The sequence below is a fragment of the Salmo trutta genome, chromosome 19, assembly GCF_901001165.1.
Source record: "Salmo trutta chromosome 19, fSalTru1.1, whole genome shotgun sequence".
In the NCBI taxonomy this organism is placed as follows: Eukaryota; Metazoa; Chordata; class Actinopteri; order Salmoniformes; family Salmonidae; genus Salmo; species Salmo trutta.
In genome coordinates, this window is record NC_042975.1 from 16,267,583 (window position 1) to 16,288,191 (window position 20,609).

General features: G+C 40.7%; 1 protein-coding gene across 3 annotated transcripts in view; it reads right to left on the reverse strand.

Moving 5' to 3' along the window:
* The window catches only part of LOC115154056 (CMP-N-acetylneuraminate-beta-galactosamide-alpha-2,3-sialyltransferase 4), a 47,211-nt gene that overhangs the window by 5,591 nt on the left and 21,011 nt on the right, over positions 1 to 20,609 (reverse strand). The window contains exons 5-11 of one of the 3 annotated variants that reach the window (XM_029699894.1): positions 20,126 to 20,223; positions 19,639 to 19,702; positions 19,328 to 19,423; positions 19,014 to 19,203; positions 16,938 to 17,081; positions 9,534 to 9,686; positions 9,061 to 9,087 (exon numbers count right to left, since the gene is read on the reverse strand). In XM_029699894.1, coding sequence (XP_029555754.1) covers positions 9,061 to 9,087; positions 9,534 to 9,686; positions 16,938 to 17,081; positions 19,014 to 19,203; positions 19,328 to 19,423; positions 19,639 to 19,702; positions 20,126 to 20,223 — 772 coding nt within the window. Of the gene's footprint in view, positions 1 to 8,558; positions 9,088 to 9,533; positions 9,687 to 16,937; positions 17,082 to 19,013; positions 19,204 to 19,327; positions 19,424 to 19,638; positions 19,703 to 20,125; positions 20,224 to 20,609 lie in introns of those variants that run through there. The other 2 variants (XM_029699896.1, XM_029699895.1) reach the window with 2 other exon arrangements.

Consider the following 20,609-nt stretch of genomic DNA (forward strand, 5'->3'; position numbering starts at 1 on the left):
CTTCCTAGTTAATTACATTTACATGATTAGAATAATCACGTAATCATAATTACAGAGAATTGAATTGATAAAATAACAGTCTTCATTTTAATGATGCCAAAGACACGACAATCTATAGATGATAATCTTCAAACCCAATATTTTCCAAGACACTTGCTTAAACAGAATGGCCACTATGAGCCAATGAGCTTGCATTAATGACTGTTCCTGTCCAACAGCGCCACCGTGTGGCCAAACTGAACCATACTTTACAGGATAGCTAGACTCAAATCCCTGAGCATGTGTTCCAAATCACACAGTCAAACAGATATATAAACATAAATATAAACATGTGCCAGTTATAGCGCCACCATGTGGTTGATCGCAATGTGCTTAGACATGTTGAGTCTTGACAATGTTTGGAACATATGTACCAAGTTTTTTACCAATACAAATATCTGTGTCAGAGTTATATGCATTTATGTGCCAAACCATGCCCACTTGAATGTTTATTGGTCAGTAGTGTCCATGTTGTTTGAGATACTATCCTGGAGAGCTTGGTTCATAGATGCCAAGTACGATTAGTTGCTTATAGTTTACCTTGAATTTCAGTTAAACTTTGTGACACTGGGTGAAGGCTAACTTAGGTACATAACCCTGTGCATTGGTGTTCTGCTCAGCACAACTGAGATGTGCAGGTAATTGCCAAAATAAAGGAAACACTTGAGTAAATGAGGGATACAAAGTACATAGGTCACACGGGTCAGGGGCGACCTTTAAAAGTTAGCATTTTCAATTGGTTGTTATAGCGCCACCATGTGGCCAATTGGCATGGTATTGCATGAGATGGTGTAGCCCCTGGCCCTTTGCCATCTTGCACCCTCCTGGGCCTTATGTCACAGGAATTTTTAATTTTCTTCACGAAATTGACGGAAGAACCCAAATAATAATGAACGCCAACAAATATAATAGAATTTCCCCCACCTTTGCTGGCTTGAACCCCTAAAGAGCCAAGTCAAAATAACAAGTTATAGAAGTAATAAGAGAAGTAGTATGCATAGTAATAATGCACTATATTACACTGTGTTTACAAATATAAAGTGGGTAGTGATTGTCCTATTGTGTTTTGAATGTTTGTCAGGCTATCAGTGTGTGTGTGTGCGCGCACGCGCGTGTCCAATCCTAAAGTGAAGCATAGCCCCAGGAGCACCCCGAATGTTGTGACCTCCATCTCTATCTGTATCACGGTGGATATTAATAGCCCTCCTCCTATATAGCGAAGCAAATACAGTTATTATGCACTTTATTGTGTAATCCTTTTCCTAGTCTCCAGCAGCTACACCCACCTACAGTATGATTGTCAATTTGTATTTGCTGTCAGTATAATCAGATGGTAAATCGTTATGGCCAGATGTAATCTTGTTACAACTCTATCAAGACAGCTTTTTTTGGCTCTAATACTAACTGCATTTTAGTTAAACCCCCTTATCAGAAATGTCACCATTCACTCTCCGTATCACAGTTGTGTGCTGTCCATATAAACTCAATTGCTCAAACATAGATTTGTCAAATACTCCAGCCACCCTAATCATAGACTGTTCTCTCTGCTACCGCACGACACCGAAGCGCCAAGTCCAGGTCCAAAAGGCTTCTTAATAGCTTCTACCCCCAAGCCATAAGATTCCTGAACAGCTAATCAAATGGCTACCCAGACTATATGCATTGTCCCCCACCTCCCCCACACCCTCTTTTACGCTGCTGCTACTCTCTGTTTATTATCTATGCATGGTCACTTTAACTCTACCTACATGTACATATTACCGCAATTACTGTTCCCCCGCACATTGACTCTGTACCGGTACCCCCTGTTTATAGCCTCGCTACTGTTATTTTACTGCTGCTCTTTAAATATTTTTATTTTTTACTTATCTATTTTTTACTTAACTGCATTGTTGGTTAAGGGCTTGTAAGTAAGAATTTCACTGTAAGGTCTACACCTGTTGTATTTGGTGCATGTGACAAATACAATTTGATTTGATTAGACAGAGACGATTGCTCAAACCCAGACAATGAGCATTTGTTTTGTAATTCAAATAGAACAGCTGACGAGGAAGAAGCTGAGATTAGAATAGGGCACAAATGATCAAATGCTGAATACAAATCTCTTATGGTAGAATACTGTACATTTGAAAGGTAATTGCCCTGACAAATGTTAAAACAAACAGAAAAAAGTATTAGTAAGTGGAAGAGGCATGAAAGCACAGCCACATGCAATTAGAATGATATAGCTCTACATGCAAAGCAAACAAAGACACCCACATTTAGAAGTGATACTTATGAGAGAAAGAGAGCGTATTGCAACATCCTCTGTGCATTAAGACTGGTCCCTTAAACAATATACTATACATTGGTACTAGGCCTGATCACCATTGTTTGATCCCTGGCAAGCTGTTTGCCAAAAACCATTGTTCCACTAAAACTGATGAATACAACATTGCAACTCTCTCTCTGTAAATCCTAATGTGTTTCTATAAAATGTGGCAATACTTCCAGACAATTTCTTCTGGCTATTGACTGTGGTTTAATTTGAAATACCAGGTATCAACATTGCGCTTTAATAACGATGAATCGTAAAGAACCATCACATAATAGAAGCCAAGTATGGTCTTGGTGTTGAATGAAGTTTGACCAAATATAATAAACGTGTTTTTGCTTGTATTTCTGTCTGTCTGCGTCTCCCCCTTGCTCTTTGTCAATATCGCTATTTCTGACAACCTATACATCAGCTTTAGAATATTTCTGTGCTTCTGTCATCAGCTCTTGTAGACGATTTAATGGTACCTCACACCCGAATGAAGGATGCCATAGAGACTGGAGTGCTACCTATAGAGGTGAATAAGTGGACTTGGCTCACCATCTTGTTGCTGTTATGATGAACATTTGAATGCATGCACTCACTGTCGCTCTGGATAAGAGCATCTACTACAATACTAAAATGTAAAATGTAAATGTTTTACATAAATATTTCATATTACTGTATTGAACTGTTAAAAAAATGAAAAAAGAACCCTGATTGGATCGTGAAAAAACATAATTTCTTTAAACAATAAAAGCTAATTTGTCAATATTTCTGAAAACTCTTAATTTGCTGTTTGTTCTTGTTTTATCTCAGGATAAATTGTTTTTGTTTGGTCTGACTAATGTTCAAGAGCTGCAAAAAACACTCAATCATACACTCTTACTGACACTTGTGGGTGCTTCGCGTAATGTGCTGCAACCATGTCATGCTGCTGCCATGTTGTGTCGCTATCGGGCTGTGTTGTTGCCATGCTGTGTTGTTGTCTTAGGTCTCTCTTTATGTAGTGTTGTGGTGTCTCTCTTGTCGTGATGTGTGTTTTGTCCTACATTTTAGTTTTTAATCCCAGACTCCATCCTCGCAGGAGGCCTTTTGCCACTTGGTAGGCCGTCATTGTGCATTCGGAAAGTATTCAGACCCTTTGACTTTTTTTCACATTTTGATATGTTACAGCCTAAAATGGTTTAAAACAATTTTTTCCCCTCATCAATCTAAACAAAATACCCCATAATGACAGGTTTTTTGACATTTTTGCAAATGTATTACAATTAAAAAACAGATACCTTATTTACATAAGTATTCAGACCCTTTGATATGAGACTCGAAATTGAGCTCAGGTGCATCCTGTTTCCATTGATCATCCTTGAGATGTTTCTACAACTTGATTGGAGTCCACCTGTGGTAAATTCAATTGATTGGACATGATTTGGAAAGGCACACACCTGTCTATATAAGGTCCTACAGTTGACAGTGCATGTCAGAGTAAAAATCAAGCCATGGGGTCAAAGGAATTGTCTGTAGAGCGCCGAGACAGGGTTGTGTCAAGGCACAGATCTGGGGAATATTACCCAAAACATTCTGCAGCATTGAGGGTCCCCAACAACACAGTGGCCTCCATCATTCTTAAATGGAAGAAGTTAGGAATCACCAAGACTCTTTCTAGAGCTGGCCGCCTGGCCAAACTAAGCAATCAGGGCTTGGTGAGGGAGGTGACCAAGAACCCGATAGTCACTCTGACAGAGCTGGGAGAACCATCCAGAAGGACAACCATCTCTGCAGCACTCCACCAATCAGGCCTTTATGGTAAAGTGGCCAGACGGAAGCCACTCCTCAGAAAAAAGGCACATTGCAGCTCACTTGGAGTTTGCCAAAATGCACCTAAAGCACTCTCAGACCATGAGAAACAAGATTCTCTGGTCTGATGAAACAATGACTGAACTCTTTAGCCTGAATGCCAGCGTTACGTCTGGAGGAAACCTAGCACCATCCCTACGGTGAAGCATGGTGGAAGCAGCATCATGCTGTGGGGATGTTTTTCAGAGGCAGGGACTGGAAGACTAGTCAGGATTAAGGGAAAGATGATCGAAGCAAAGTACTGAGAGATCTTTGATGAAAACCTGCTCCAGAGTGCTCAGGACCTCAGACTGGGGCGAAGGTCCACCTTACAACATGCCAACGACCCTAAGCACACAGCAAAGACAACACAGGAGTGGCTTCGGGACAAGTCTCTGAATGTCCTTGAGTGGCCCAGCCAGAGACCTGAAAATAGCTTTGCAGCGATGCTCCCCATCAAACCTGACAGAGCTTGAGAAGATCTGCAGAGAAGAATGGGAGTACTCCTCAAATACAGTTGTGCCAGGCTTGTAGCATCATACCCAAGAAGACTCGAGGCTGTAATCGCTGCCGAAGTACTGAGTAAAGGGTCTGAATACTTATGTAAATGTGATATTCCGTATTTTTATTTTGATAAATTTGCGACGTTTCTAAAAACCTGTTTTTGCTTTGTCATTATGGGGTATTGTGTATAGATTGATGGGGGGGACAATCTAATCCATTTTAGATTACGGCTGTAATGTAACAAAATGTGGAAAAATGAAGGGGTCTGAATACTTTCCGAATGAACTGTAAATAAGAATTTGTATTACAATGTAAAATTACAATGTCAGAAGTATTACAATGTAAACTTATTGTCTGCATATTTCAAAACATGGAATATGAGGGTGTAGTGAGATACATAATGGGCTGAACGATTCTCTTCTCATCACTCATCTTGAAAAAAACGTATATTAAAAACTTGGAAGTCAATCAATCCGCCATCATTGACACAATGGAAAAATCTAATGGTTTATTATTGAAATAGGATGGGCAACCGAGAAAAACAAATTGGTACAATTTAAGGCAAAGTGGCAAACAGTAATGCAAGCACTAAGGTTGGGGGTGTGAGCATGTGGGTATGAGCAGATGAGATGCAGGCATTGTTTGTGTTTGTTTGTAAGATGTTTTTCGTATGCTTTTGAAGTGCAAAAAAAAGGAATGTAATAAATCTCTCCAATCTTTTACAGGAATGATGTGTCAAGCTCGGAGCTCCTATTTGGACACTGAGGTGCTGTGGGGGTATCGCTTCACACCAGTCCTCTCCCTGGAGAAGGGCTTCTATGAGGTGAACCACAACAGCTTCCACAACATCTATGAGACCAACACGCCCTGCTGTAGTGCCAAATATCTGGCGACCACCACAGCCAGAAAGATCCACCTCGAATCAGGTCTGGTGGCACTACCAACTTCCAGACAGTCTGTGTCATCAATGTGACAGCCACTTTTCAGCTATTGTGTATTTTCTAAAATGAATATGTTATATTGTCGCATAATTTCTCTACTATATTTTCTCTACCATGTGAATTAATGAATTGATGGCTCTCTTCAATCTGTAGCGCTGAAAATCCGCTTAATAGAGCGATTGAGAATTAAAGGCAATGGTTCTGTGGTCCCGGAGCCTACATTCACGGTAAAAGCAGCATATATGTTGGCCCAATCGGAACTTAGTCTACCTTTAAATTTTAAAACTGATCTTCGGCGATAGGGATTGAATCCAGGCCTAAATAAATGTTCTTTAATTGCAAAATAGGACAAAGGTTTCCAGAGTGAAAAGCAATAAGATGCTATGTGCAAAGGTCACCTACAGGACAGGGAGGAATGTTGGAAATCTGTAGCAGTTTTATGAGAACATGGCAAAAACATTCATGTGTCCAGTTTTTTGTGGGTTACGTAAATATTCCATCAACATCCCACCAAACATACACAGAACATGGTTGCCATGTTATCAGAATATAAGATATTAATGTTCTAGACATTTTAGTACTGGCCAATGATTATAAAGGTGAATCTGATCCAACCATAAATTCATACATTGTACATCTGGCCTGAGAGGATGGAAGTTCAACATGTAGCTACTTAGGCAAATGTTAATTAGCTGGCTAATCGTTGCCCATGAACGGAAGTTAGGCTAGCGAGCAAGCATTTTAGCCAGGTAGCCTAGGACAACAAAACTAAAAGTGTGTACTGTAAGACAGTCATAGATCGTTTTGGCAACATGAAGAGAGGAGGATGGCATTGGCATTTCTCTACAAGTAGGGTGAGTCAACATGTTTTTTCAACTTACACACACACACACAAAAAACAGTACCATGGACAACCACATGATATTTATCTTATGTTGATTGGACTAAATTGTTTTTGGAATATTTTAGTTGGCACTATTAGACTAAGCATAGGTGATTTGATGATGTTGAAGTTAAAATGGTCCTTGAATAGCGGAGGCAGCTCCTGTTTTCTTTGCAACTTGCGTTAACTCTGTGTTCTAAATCAATAGTTGTTTAGTAGTCCGAAAATGTCGGAAGCATTAACTTGATTGACCATGCTGTAGGTCATGTAACGGTTTGTTACATGCAATATGCTTTGTGGACTTCACCGGACAGATGTTGCTCTCTGGTTTTGTGATGAAACAAAAATGTGATTGAATTTATTCTGCCACTGTGTCTTCTTATTGTCTCGGCCTTAGGCCTTTATATCACAGTGGCAAGGCAAATGAACTAACACTTTATAGAGACAACACCGCAATTATCACAACACACAAGTCAGAAGTTGACATACACCTAGGTTGTAGTCATTAAAACCCGTTTTTCAACCACTCCACAAATTTCTTGTTCACAAACTATAGTTTTGGCAAGTCGGTTAGGAAATCTACTTTGTGCATGACACAAGACATTTTTCTAACAATCGTTTACAGACAGATTATTTAACTTATAATTCATTGTATCACAATTCCAGTGGGTCAAAAGTTTACATACACTAAGTTGACTGTGCCTTTAAACAGCTTGGAAAATTCCAGAAAATGATGTCATGGCTTTAGAAGCTTCTGATAGGCTAATTGACATCATTTGAGTCAATTGGAGGTGTACCTGTGGATGTATTTCAAGGCCTACCTTCAAACTCAGTGCCTCTTTGCTTGACATCATGGGAAAATCAAAAGAAATCAGCCAAGACCTTAGGAAAGAAATTGTAGTCCTCCACAAGTCTGGTTCATCCTTGGGAGCAATTTCCAAACGCCTGAAGGTACCACGTTCAACTGTACAAACAATAGTATGCAAGTATAAACACCATGGGACCACGCAGCCGTCATACCGCTCAGGAAGGAGACGGGTTCTGTCTCCTAGAGATTAACGTACTTTGGTGTGAAAAGTGCAAATCAATCCCAGAACAACAGCAAAGGACCTTGTGAAGATGCTGGATGAAACAAGTACAAAAGTATCTATATCCACAGTAAAACGAGTCCTATAGCGACATGACCTGAAAGGCTGCTCAGCAAGGAAGAAGCCACTGCTCCAAAACCACCATAAAAAAGCTACAGTTTGCAACTACACATGGGGACAAAGATTGTACTTTTTGGAGAAATGTCCTCTGGTCTGATGAAACAGAAATAGAACTGTTTGGCCATAATGACCATCGTTATGTTTGGAGGAAAAAGGGGGAGGCTTGCAAGCCGAAGAACACCATCCCAACTGTGAAGCACGGGGGTGGCAGCATCATGTTGGGTGGGGTGCTTTGCTGCAGGAGAGACTGGTGCACTTCACAAAATAGATGGCATCATGAGGTAGGAAAATTATGTGTATATATTGAAGCAACATCTCAAGACATCAGTCAGGAAGTTAAAGCTTGGTCGCAAATGGATCTTCCAAATGGACAATGACCCCAAGTATACTTCCAAAGTTGTGGCAAAATGGCTTAAGGACAACAAAGTCATGGTATTGGAGTGGCCATCACAAAACCCTGATCTCAATCCTATATAAAATTTGTGGGCAGAACTGAAAAAGTGTGTGCGAGCAAGGAGTCCTACAAACCTGACTCAGTTACACCAGCTCTGTCAGGAGGAATGGGCCAAAACTCACCCAACTTATTGTGGGAAGCTTGTGGAAGGCTACCCAAAATGTTTGACCCAAGTTAAACAATTTAAAGGCAATGCTACGAAATACTAATTGAGCGTATGTAAACTTCTGACCCACTGGGAATGTGATGAAAGAAATAAAAGCTGAAATAAATCATTCTCTCTACTATTATTCTGACATTTCACATTCTTAAAATGAAGTGGTGATCCTAACTGACCTAAAACAGGGAATCTTTACTCAGATTAAATCTCAGGAATTGTGAAAAACTGAGTTTAAATGTATTTGGCTAAGGTGTATGTAAACTTCCGACTTCAACTGTAGGTTGTAATAGGGCTTTTTTCTCATGCCTTGGCTTCCCCAGTGATTTTCCCCACCCACCGCTACTGTCTGAAGAGTGCTCCTGGGACAGTCCCGAGATCCCGGATACCCATGTTAATCCCTAAAACACACTGGATGTTTATGAGATTGTGATAAAGATGTGTAGGCAAGGGAAGTCCTTTTTCAGTGTCCCAACTCTCTTCCTTCACTGTGGTCCTGTATAGCTCAGTTGGTACAGTAGTCTGGATTGTGGATTTGATTCCCCCTGGGGCCACCCATACGGAAATGTATGCTAATGTTATACCACGGCCAATCAGCATTCAGGGCTCGAACCACCCAGTTTATAATATATTATATATAATTGTATCATTCACTTGTGCACTACTCTTAGTGTTGCATTGGTCAGGAGTGAGGGTGTAGGTATACAACAGCACCAGAGTCCTCTAGTCGCTTCAGAGCTTTCACCTCATGGGAGAGGTTGTGGTACGAATTCTGTCAGGAAGAGGAGAAATTAAAAAATCTATTGATTTTCAAATATGTTAACACACCATGCAAAGTGGTTTGAAATTGTTCATGACAACAGAACGCCAAAGTCACTCCTCTGTATCAACACATTTCATTTGATGTGTCTCCACATATCATATTCAATGTTATTCATATGTGACTTTGCATAGTGTTTTAGACAAGACAAGGGATTGTTGATAGTCCAAGGGCTACATCCCAATTATCTTTCCTTCCTCCCAAAGTGTGCTCTCTTTCACTTGCTTTCACTGATTTGAAAGGAAATGACTGGTTTACAGAATGTAGTGGAAACTCCCTCTGGCCCATGCCTCCACCAATCCAATGCTTTTAGATTTTTGGGAAGTAGTGAATGAGTGTACACTTCAGAAGAATGTAGATATTGTTGGGACGCACCCCATTTCAATTTCCTCCCTCACCTTCATAGACTTCATGGTGTCATAGCCATAGTAGTGAATGGGGTGCTTCAGGTCTTTAGACTCTGGGTAGCCAAATCCAGCGATGTGGATCACGTCACAGTAGTTAAGGGCCACGTAGATGGCCAGAATGCCAGTTGTAGGGTGCGCTGGGATCTGAGGACAAGCGTAAGAGACACATTAGAGATATTATATTTTATTTCACCAGGAGGTGGCAGCACTAGCACGTAAAAATAACAACATCAGTTTTAATATAATAATAATATGATATATGCCATTTAAAAACGCTTTAATCCAAAGTGATTTACAGTCATGGGTGCACACATTTTACATATGGGTGGCCCCGGGTATCGAATCCACAATCCTGGCATTGCAAGCGCCATCGTCTACCAACTGAGCCATAATGCCTAAACACTGTACATACTTACGGCCGGTTTCACACACACAGGTGAAGCCTAGTCCTGGATTTTAAAAATTCTCCATTGAAAATACTTTTTAGTCCAGAACTACACTTAAATGGACCATAGTGTACATACCTTAGAATACAGTACCATTTAACTTTACCATATGAGTTACCATCTAACTCATTAGGTACCTAACTCATTTGGTACCATCTAACAAATGTTCTTTTTGGGGGGGGGGGTAGATCAGCTTTAATATTGCAGATATATTGTAGGTTCTATGAATTAAATTGTTTGCATAATTTCTAATCCCCTTTATTTTAATTTTCTTTATACTTTTTCCCTCCTACCCTACCATCCCTATCCTGATTGGAGTAAACTAACAGCTACTACAGCTATTTTCACTCACATCGACGGTACCTGTAGTTAAATAATTATACGTATATTCCTTTCTCTTTCTTCAAGTGCTGGATTTAATCCCACCGCTGTCAATCAACCAATCATTCTGATTTTAACTCAATCCCTCCGATGTCCACAGATTAACCCATCTTTCCAAGTATAATGCTATTTCCTTTTGCAATACATCCCTCCATTTTACTATGATGTCTTATGAGGGTCCAGAACCTCCCTATTTATTAAATTTCTACTGATATTGCCCTAAAAATAAATACTTTACCCCAGAGTATAATGATATTTCCCATTGACTGATCATGGTTTTTCAGATCCCCTAACAATGTTTGCAGGTCCATCTAAACCCTGATATTTTGACATAACAACCATTCCTGGACCTGACCCCAAAAGTGAGCCACCAATGGACAGTACCAGAAAATATGTTCAATTGAGTGTTTCCTCATGGCAAAGACTGTACAAGACTGACTGTTAAATGCCTTATATATTGAGCATTATTTTTACAGCAAGTATTTTATATAATAGGTTTAAATTGAAACGAACGGATTGTTTGTTTTATACTGTATGCCAGTTCATAGACCCTCTGTTATATCTGGAGTATTTCTCCTGTCTTATCAGGTGTCCTGTGTGAATTTAAGTATGCTCCCTCTAATTCTCACTCTCTCCCTCTCCCTCCCCTCCCGGAGGACATGAGCCCTAGGACCAAGCCTCAGGACTACCTGGCCTGATGACTCCTTGCTGTCCCCAGTCCACCTGGTCGTGCTGCGGCTTCAGTTTCAACTGTTCTGCCTACGGCTATGGAAACCTGACCTGTTCACCAGACATCCTACCTTGTCCCGGACCTGCTGTTTTCGACTCTCTCTCTACCGCACCTACGCGCTCTAACTCTGACTGCTCGGCTATGAAAAGCCAACTGACATTTACTCCTGAGGTGCTGACCTGTTACACCATCTACAACCACTGTGATTATTATTATTATTTGACCCTGCTGGTCATCTATGAACGTTTGAACATCTTGGCTACTGTTATAATCTCAACCCTACACAGCCAGAAGAGGACTGGCCACCCCTCAGAGCCTGGTTCCTCTCTAGGTTCCTTCCTAGGTTCCTGCCTTTCTAGGGAGTTCTTCCTAGCCATCGTGCTTCTACATCTGCATTTCTTGCTGTTTGGGGTTTTAGGCTGGCTTCCTGTATAGCACTTTGTGACATCTGCTGATGTAAAAAAAATACATATATGTATATGTTTACAAATACATTTGATTGATTGATTGAATGGGTGGCAGACAGACAGATTCTTTCATTTCTTCTTTAAGTCATTGTCTCTTCCAATTTTGTGGCACAGCAACTGTGAGTTGGTTCTAATTTTGTATTGAGCATACACCTCCATACACTGTTGTTAATTGCTTGTGACAATGTTACCATTCTTGTTTACAATGTCCTTCATAAATATTATACCCTTCTTGTAGTTTTTCCAAGAAATAGATTTTTTTCTCTATCAGTACATTGTGGAGTTTAGACATATTATTTCCTGTAATATTAGATCTTCCTTTTCTGGAGGATGAAATTGAAATTGTAGCCAACTCTGTAAGACGTCATTTAAAAAGGAAGATACTTTAAAGAGGGACCCATTGTCAAGGTTTTAATCTGCAAAAAGGCAGAGCCCACTCTTAAACATAGGATGGGGCTCTCTTAGTAGCTTGCTAGAAAACCAGTTTGGATTTAGATACAATTTCGGTAAAATGGAGGCTTTAAGGGAGAGGTTTTATGCCTTAATATTTAATTGTTTTAAACCTCCAAACTCAAATATGCTTGTATAACGTTATCTGGTTTGCCATTCCAAATAAAGTGAAATATGTTTTTCCTCGCATGATTTGAAAAAGGATTCTCCTGGAGTCGGTAGAGCAATGAATAAATACACTATATATACAAAAGTATGTGTGGATTCTGCAAAAATGTTTGGGATTCTGCTATTTCAGCCACACCTGTTGCTGACAGGTGTATACAATTCAGCACACAACCATGCAATGTCCATAGACAAACAATGGCAGTAGAATGTCCTTACTGAAGAGCTCAGTGACTTTCAACGTGGCACCGTCATTTTTATTTATTTTTATTTCACCTTTATTTAACCAGGTAGGCTAGTTGAGAACAAGTTCTCATTTACAACTGTGACCTGGCCAAGATAAAGCAAAGCAGTTCGACACATACAACAACACAGAGTTACACATGGAATAAACAAACATACAGTCAATAATACAGTAGAAAAAGTCTATATACAGTGTGTGCAAATGAGGTAAGATAAGGGAGGTAAGGCAATAAATAGGCCATGGTGGCAAAGTAATTACAATATACCAATTAAACACTGGAGTGATAGATGTGCAGAAAATGAATGTGCAAGTAGAGATACTGGGGTGCAAAGGAGCAAGATCAATAAATAAATACAGTATGGGGATGCCACCTGTCATAGGATGCCACCTTTCCAACAAGTCAGTTTGGAAAATTTCTACCCTGCTAGAGCTGCCCTGGTCAACTGTAAGTGCTATTATTGTGAAGTGGAAATGTCTAGGAGCAACAACGGCTCAGTGGCGAAGTAGTAGGTCACACAAGCTCACAGAACAGGACTGTGCTGAAGCACGTAGGGAGAAAAAAAAAGTCTGTTCTCGGTTAAAACACTCACTACCGAGTTCCAAACTGCCTCTGGAAGCAACATCAGCACAATAACTATTAGTCAGGAGCTTCATGAAATGGGTTTTCATGGCCGAGCAGCCGCACACAAGCCTAAGATCACCATGTGCAATGCCAAGCGTCGGCTGGAGTGGTGTAAAGCTCGGCGCCATTGGCCTCTGGAGCAGTGGAAACGCGTTCTCTGGAGTGATGAATCACACTTCACTATCTGGCAGTCCGACGGATGAATCTGGGTTTGGAGGATGCCAGGCCAGGAGAACGCTATATACCCAAATGCATAGTGACAACTGTAAAGTTTGGTGGAGGAGAAATAATGGTCTGGGGCTGTTTTTCATTGTTCGGGCTAGGCCCCGTAGTTCCAGTAAAGGGAAACCTTAACGCTACAGCCTTCAATTACATTCTAGATGATTCTGTGCTTCCAACTTTGTGGAAACAGTTTGGGGAAGGACCTTTCCTGTTTCAGCATGACAATGTCCCCATGCACAAAGCAAGGTCCCTACATAAATGGTTTGTTGAGATTGGTGTGGAAGAACTTGACTGGCCTGCACAGAGCCCTGACCTCAACTCCATTGAACACCTTTAGGATGAATTGGAACGCTGACTGCGAGCAAGGCCTAATCGCCCAACATCAGTGCCCGACCTCACTAATGCTCTTGTTGCTGAATGGAAGCAAGTCCCCGCAGCAATGTTCCAACAGCTAGTGGAAATCTTTCCAGAAGGGCGGAGGCTGTTATAGCAGCAATTGTGGGACCAACTCCATATTAATGCCCATTATTTTGGAATTAGATTTTCGACAAGCAGGTGTCCACATACTTTTGGTCATGTGGTCATGTATGTAAACTTAGATATCACAAAAAAATGAATCAGGGTAATCTTCTCATAAATGGAAAGGTGTTCTCAGAGAAGTAACTATTATTTATTATTTTACATAAAGGTTTTTGAACAATACTTTTACCCATCTTAAGTTGAAAAAAAAAAAAAAACAGGCACTTAAACAGATTCTAGACGTACTATATCAAATGCTTTCTCAAGATCTGCTATAACGGTTATACATGGTTTACCTGTATTCTCAAAGTTTTCCATTATTTGTAGTAGTTGTCTAATGTTGTCTCCAATATAACTTCCCTCTAAGAATCCCGTCTGATTGTGATGAATAACGTCCAGAAATGCCTTTTTTATTCTATGAGTAATACATTTGGCCAATATTTTTGCGTCACAACACTGAAGGGTCTAACTCATTGTTACCATCTAACTCATTAAGTACCATCTAACTCATTGGTTACAAAGGAAAACTAGTAACCAAGGACCAAAGTTCAGACATCAAGGTCTGTAGGTTTCGAAACATAGATGACGCTCCACCCTTTCAGTCATTTCCCTTACAAAACAAGGTTTGTTTTCTTAGTCACTCCTTCCAGAGAAAGAAGGAGACAAAAGAGGAAGGATAGCATCAGTGAGCCAACTCTTAGCTGTGACTAATGGGGGGAGCGCCATTCCCTAAAGTGACCTCATCAAGAGTGGCCATGTCACAAGACACAGGCTAAGCTCTACTATTTTTTTAAATGTTTTTTTATATTGAACAGATAGAACAGTAGAGAGAAGACAGGAAAGATTGGAGGAGATAGAGCCAAAGGGCAGTGGTGAATTCAAACCCATGCCGACTCTGGCACCAGTGCAATGGGGTCAGTGGCAAAACCACTAGACCACACAGAAAATGCATCCTCCTGTCTTCCCTTCTTTGAGCTAGTCATTGATCAGTATGTGATTGTATAGTTGAAAGCAAAGGTCCCATAACATACCTTTCACCAATCCAGTCACTTTAGACCAGTGACGGCCCAGTACATCACCGGGGCTAAGCTTTCTGCCATCCAGGACCTCTATACCAGGCGGTGTCAGAGGAAGGCCCTAAAAATTGTCAAAGACTTCAGCCACCCTAGTCATAGACTGTTCTCTCTGCTACCACACGGCAAGCGGTACGAGAGCGCCAATTCTAGGTCCAAGAGGCTTCTAAACAGCTTCTACCCCCAAGCCATAAGAATCCTGAACAGCTAATCAAATGGCTAACCAGACTATTTGCATTGCCCCCCCCCCCACGCTGCTACTCTCTGTTATTATCTATGCATAGTCACCTTAATAACTATACCTACACGTACATATTACCTCAACACTGGTGCCCCTGCACATTGACTCTGTACCGGTACCCCTTATATTAGCCCCACTATTGTTATTTACTGCTGCTCTTTAATTATTTGTTATTCTTATCTCTTACTCTTTTTTTTAGGTATTTTCTTAAAACTGCATTGTTGGTTAAGGGCTTGTACGTAAGCATTTCACTGTAACCTGTGGTATTCGGCGCATGTGACAAATACAATTTGATTTGATTTGATTACTTCTAGGAAGACAGGAAGGAAGGCTGTATTAGGCTCCTGAGTGCGCAGCGATCTAAGGCACTGCATCTCAGTGCTAAAGGCGTCACTACAGACCCTGCTTCGATTCCGGGCTGTATCACAACCGGCCGTGATCGGGAGTCCCATAGGGCGGTGCACAATTGGCCCAGCATCGTCCGAGTTAGGGGAGGGTTTGGCCGGGGTAGGCCGTCATTGTAAAATAAGAATTTGTTCTTAACTGACCTGCCTAGTTAAATAAAGGTTAAATTAAAAAATACATTTGGAAAATATTCATACCAAGCCCTATTTTCATGACCGATGACAGAGTGGGCAGAGTCCCTGGGATTAAACTAGTGATCGTCTACAAACACACATCACCGCACGCTTAAATTATTAAATTATTAAAACAAATACTATTTGAACCCAGGTCTGGTGCCTGGATACATTGCTTGGTGGATAACCAGTCAGGTTCAGTAAAAACCTGAGAGAAGTACCCGGCGACAAAATAAACCACATCATCTCACGGGCATCACCATAACCTTGAACATCCACTCCATAATTCCTCTTTTCTCACACATTTCCATTTCAAGACAGTTGTTTTAAGCTTCCAGCCCATCCTTTGAGAGCCAAGGTATGCCACAGTTTGAACTTGAAGAGCCCTTTAACAGTGAGAGTGGGGTGAAAGCACCATTGTAAGAGTCTGGACTATTCACTCAGGGCTGAATTGAACCCCTATGCACAGAGGAAGAAGAGGAGGGCACCTTAAGAAAGGAGGAGTGGGCAAACTCCAAGGTCAGACAAAAATAAATATGTCAATGTGTGATTTTTGCCAATGACATTCTAAGTAATGACATTCTTAGCTTTGCCGTGAACAGCCAAGGCTCCAAAGTAATACTTATAGTTTCAAATGAACCCAATGTTTTCTATGAAACCATAGTCACTCATGAAACTGCATGGACATTAAAACTGCACAAATACCATCTTTCCCATTACATGCATAATAGTTTATCTACTTTCGTGTGACCACTAATATTGATACAACAATGTTGAATAATTATAGATTACTACACAGACATTCATTGAAGCTTTATCTTGACCCTAAACTCTCTTGACCCCTTATTGACTGTGGTGATGGGAGAGAGTTTTGACTGGTGGTTTTCTGAAAAACAATTATTTTCACACCAAAACAAAGCAACAAAGTGGAAGTGGCGACATTCATAGCCTTCTTATCACTCCAGTAACTTGTCCGCACGCTTCAGACATTTTCAAAACGTTCAAAGAAGCTCCCTAAATATAACCACTAAAATCTTAAAAGTGACTCAAATTACAAGAACAAGATTGAAATGGTGGTTAAATGACAAGAACGCCAACCTATTACACTACAATTTATGTCTGTGAAAGACATGGTGGAATGCATTTTTAACAATTGTGTTACAATAGCATTTGCCATAACGTAATAATTGTACTTCCAACACGCTTTAAACATGTACATTTCTGTTAGGGTGAGCAGTTATTCTGAGCAGCTCTCACCTGGTTGGTCTTTGGAGGTGTGTTGAAAGGCAAGCGGAGCAGGCGGCTGGCCGTTTGCTGCAGGAAGTAAGGGTCCAGGATGCGGATGTGGCTGGTTTTACCCAACCAGATCTCAGGAGGGGGTTTCCAGAAGCCCTTTCTGATCTAAAGCCACAGATAGGGTGAAGAGAGTGAGTCTAGTTAGAAAGAGTCCTGGGTGCTCCATATGTATCAAGCGTCGCAGATTAAGTGTGCTGATCTAGGATCAGGTCCCCTTGTCCATCTATTCTTATTCATTATGAAGGCAAAACTGATCCAAGAGCAGCACTCCTACTCTGAGACGCTTGATAAATACGGCCCCTGGTTAAATCAGCTTCACCAGTAGGGCTACGTTCCACACCAGCACACTACTTAGAATCAGACCTGGGTTCAAGTACTATTTGAAATAATTTCTAATACTTTCGCTCGGTTTGATTGAGCTAGCCAGGCTCAATGGATTTGTTGCAAAAGTGCAAACCCTACCCATCTAGGACTGCAGGCAGACTACACCAAACACTAAAAGTATTTGAAAAATGTCAAATTGTATTTGAACACAGGTTTGCTTAGAATGCATTCCCAATACATTGCTTAATTTTATAGTGCCGGTAAAAAGTATTTGCCCCCTTTCTGATTTTCTCTATTTTTGATACTGATCTTCAACTAAAACCTAATATTAGATAAAAGCAACCTGAGTTTACAAATAACAAAACAAATTACACTTATTTAATTTCTTTAATTAGCAAAGGTATGCAACACCCAATTCCCCCGTGTGAAAAAGTTATTGCCCCCTTACACTTATTAACTGGTTGTGCCTGTCACAACTCCCGCCGAAGTCGACCCCTCTCCTTGTTCGGGCGGCGTTCGGCGGTCGACGTCACCGGCTTACTAATTGCCACCGATCGATGTTTCACTGTTCGTTTGGTTTTGTCTTTGTGTACACCTGTTTTGAGTTTCCCTAATTATGTTCATTATTTAAACCTCTGCATTTCCTGTTTGTCTTGTCGGTGATTGTTTGTCCGTTTAGTGTAGTTGGAGGTGTTTTCTCCAGACTATGTATTTTATGAGAAGATGGATTGAATATTTTAGTAAACACGTTTTGGTTTACCTTCATCCCTGTGTCCTGCGCTTGACTCCTCCACTTCTCTAAGAAGAACCGTTACAGTGCCACCTTTAGCTGCAATGACTGCAACCAAATGCTTCCTGTAGTTGAATTGGGAACTGCATGACTTTTAAATAAATAAAATACGTATAATTCTTTGGGGTTATTTGCAAACTCGGGTTCCCTTTATCTAATATTAGGTTTTGGTTGAAGATCTAATAACATTCAGTATGAAAAATATGAAAAATGTTAAAATCCGAAAGGGGGCAAATACTTTTTCACAGCACTGTATGTGCTAAACTAGCGTGGAAATTACAACAGAGCCTAGATCTAAGTATTAACTCCTGCCCAGTCATTGGTTGATCACACTTGCCTTCTCGTCCCTCTTAGAATTAGACTACTGTGTAAATGAGGGTGGCATGACCCTACACCCCAAGGCCGTTCCTTTCAACATTATTATTAGGCACTGCTCCAACACAACCTACTAACAGAGCCTCAGGGTAGGGAGATAGGGTGGAAAATACAATGTTCCAGCAGGTGAGGGTGATCATGTTAAAACGCATATGGGGTTTTAATGGGGCATTGGGGAGAGAGCGGGAGAGAAGAGTGTGTGTGTGTGTGTGTGTGTGTGTGTGTGTGTGTGTGTGTGTGTGTGTGTGTGTGTGTGTGTGTGTGTGTGTGTGTGTGTGAATGAAACAGAAAGAGGTAGACTAGACTAACTAGAAAGAGAGAGAGTGTGTGTGTGTAATCAGTTGTATAATCCCCTGTCCTCCATTCATGTTCTTTACCTCATATATGATATTGTATGTCCTGTAATCAGTTTTAAAGTTGCAAGGCACGTTTCTGTGTAAACAGACAATAAAACCTTACTTCATCTCATCATATCTTGTCTTAAAGGTAGATGGGGAGTAATGGGCATCCCTGTCTTTGTGTTGAAAATATCACATCCAGTATAGTACCCTCTTCTCATTGTACAGGATCTCTTTGAGCCAGCGCACGTCTTGCTGCTTGAAAGGCACGAGGACCATGAGGGTGTCAGGGTCATTGTGGAGGCTGGGGTTGTAGGAAGCCGACTCAGGGTAGAAGAGGCGCATGGTAGTCTTGTTCCCCACATCGGCCTCATACCCCCGAACTGGGGCATCGTTCAACCTGGGTATGACAAATAAGACATTACGTGAACCATAGTCACACAGCCTGCATACTGCTGTTATAACCATGACATAATGTGAAATAAATGTGACATAGCAAGACATAAAGCACTCAGTCTCTTTACCTGATCACTATGTCATACTTGTTAATGGAACTTCCTAACGAGGTGTTCTTGATCGCGAACCCATTTCCAACCACCATGCAGGTTTTGCAAAGCAAACTGAGGGCAGGAAGAGGACAAAACAGTACAGCTGTCAGGCGGGTATCATGGTACATCTTTTAAAAACATGATTTGTCCATCAGGAATGTGTCAACTTTCAGCTGAATAAAATATTAACTTCAATAGATTCATAAACTAGATTGTAATCTTATGCAAACAATGACTGATTTCTACAGTAGAGTCATTGTCAGGGATGAGATATAATTTGACCTAACTGTTTTATCGTCTCAGGCATGTCATAGCTAGGCATAGCTGCCAATGCTTTCACGAGAAAAAGCTCTGGAAAACAGAAAATGAACATAAGCATCTCACACAAGAAATGTAAACATGAGACACAGACATGGTTAATGCAGATAACACTAGTAACATTGATGCTTGCTATTACATGTCAGTAATAACACTGTCATAAGAATAACATAACATGCACTAGTCTAGTCCAAAAGCATAATTCAAATAAAAGCACACTGAAAAGCACCTTTAACAGAATATGTATTTTGTATGAAGTACCCAGAGGAGGCTGGTGAAGGGGAGGGCGGCTCATAGAAATGGATTGGATGGAATGGTATCAAACACGTGTTTGATGTATTTGATACCGTTCCATGAATTCCGTGCCAGCCATTACAATAAGCCTGACATTCTATTTAAAGTGCCACCAGCCACCACTGGAAGTACACTTTGAAGTGGAGGATGGTGACAACGTACCACTGCCCTTAACACCATAAGGCAAGGCGAACGTGGACAAGTAGCGTCGCCAGAAGAAATCCTCCAGCTTCAAGAAAAGTTGAGCATTCCTGCTCACACTGGTAGGAGAAAACACAGGTAGAAATACATACACCTGCTGATAAGAAATATTAAATCAATGTGGCATAGACTTACTTAAATGCCATCAATGTGGCATAGACCTACATAGACTCACTTAAAATAACTGTGATTGTGGAAGGAAGTTAGATGTTATATACTTTCTTCGAAGCCTGATTTAGATACGAATGTGTTAAGAATTACACTTGTGTTGAAAAACAAACCCAAACTCATTGTATCATTGCAAAACCAAACTCGTTTGTTAACGGTTGAAAAAATAAAAAACTTCTGTTACCATTGCAAAACATGACACACCTAATTGGTCACATTTCCAAGAAATCAAAGTAAAAAAAAGCAGAAGAGAAACATGCCAATGTTGGGTTTTGAA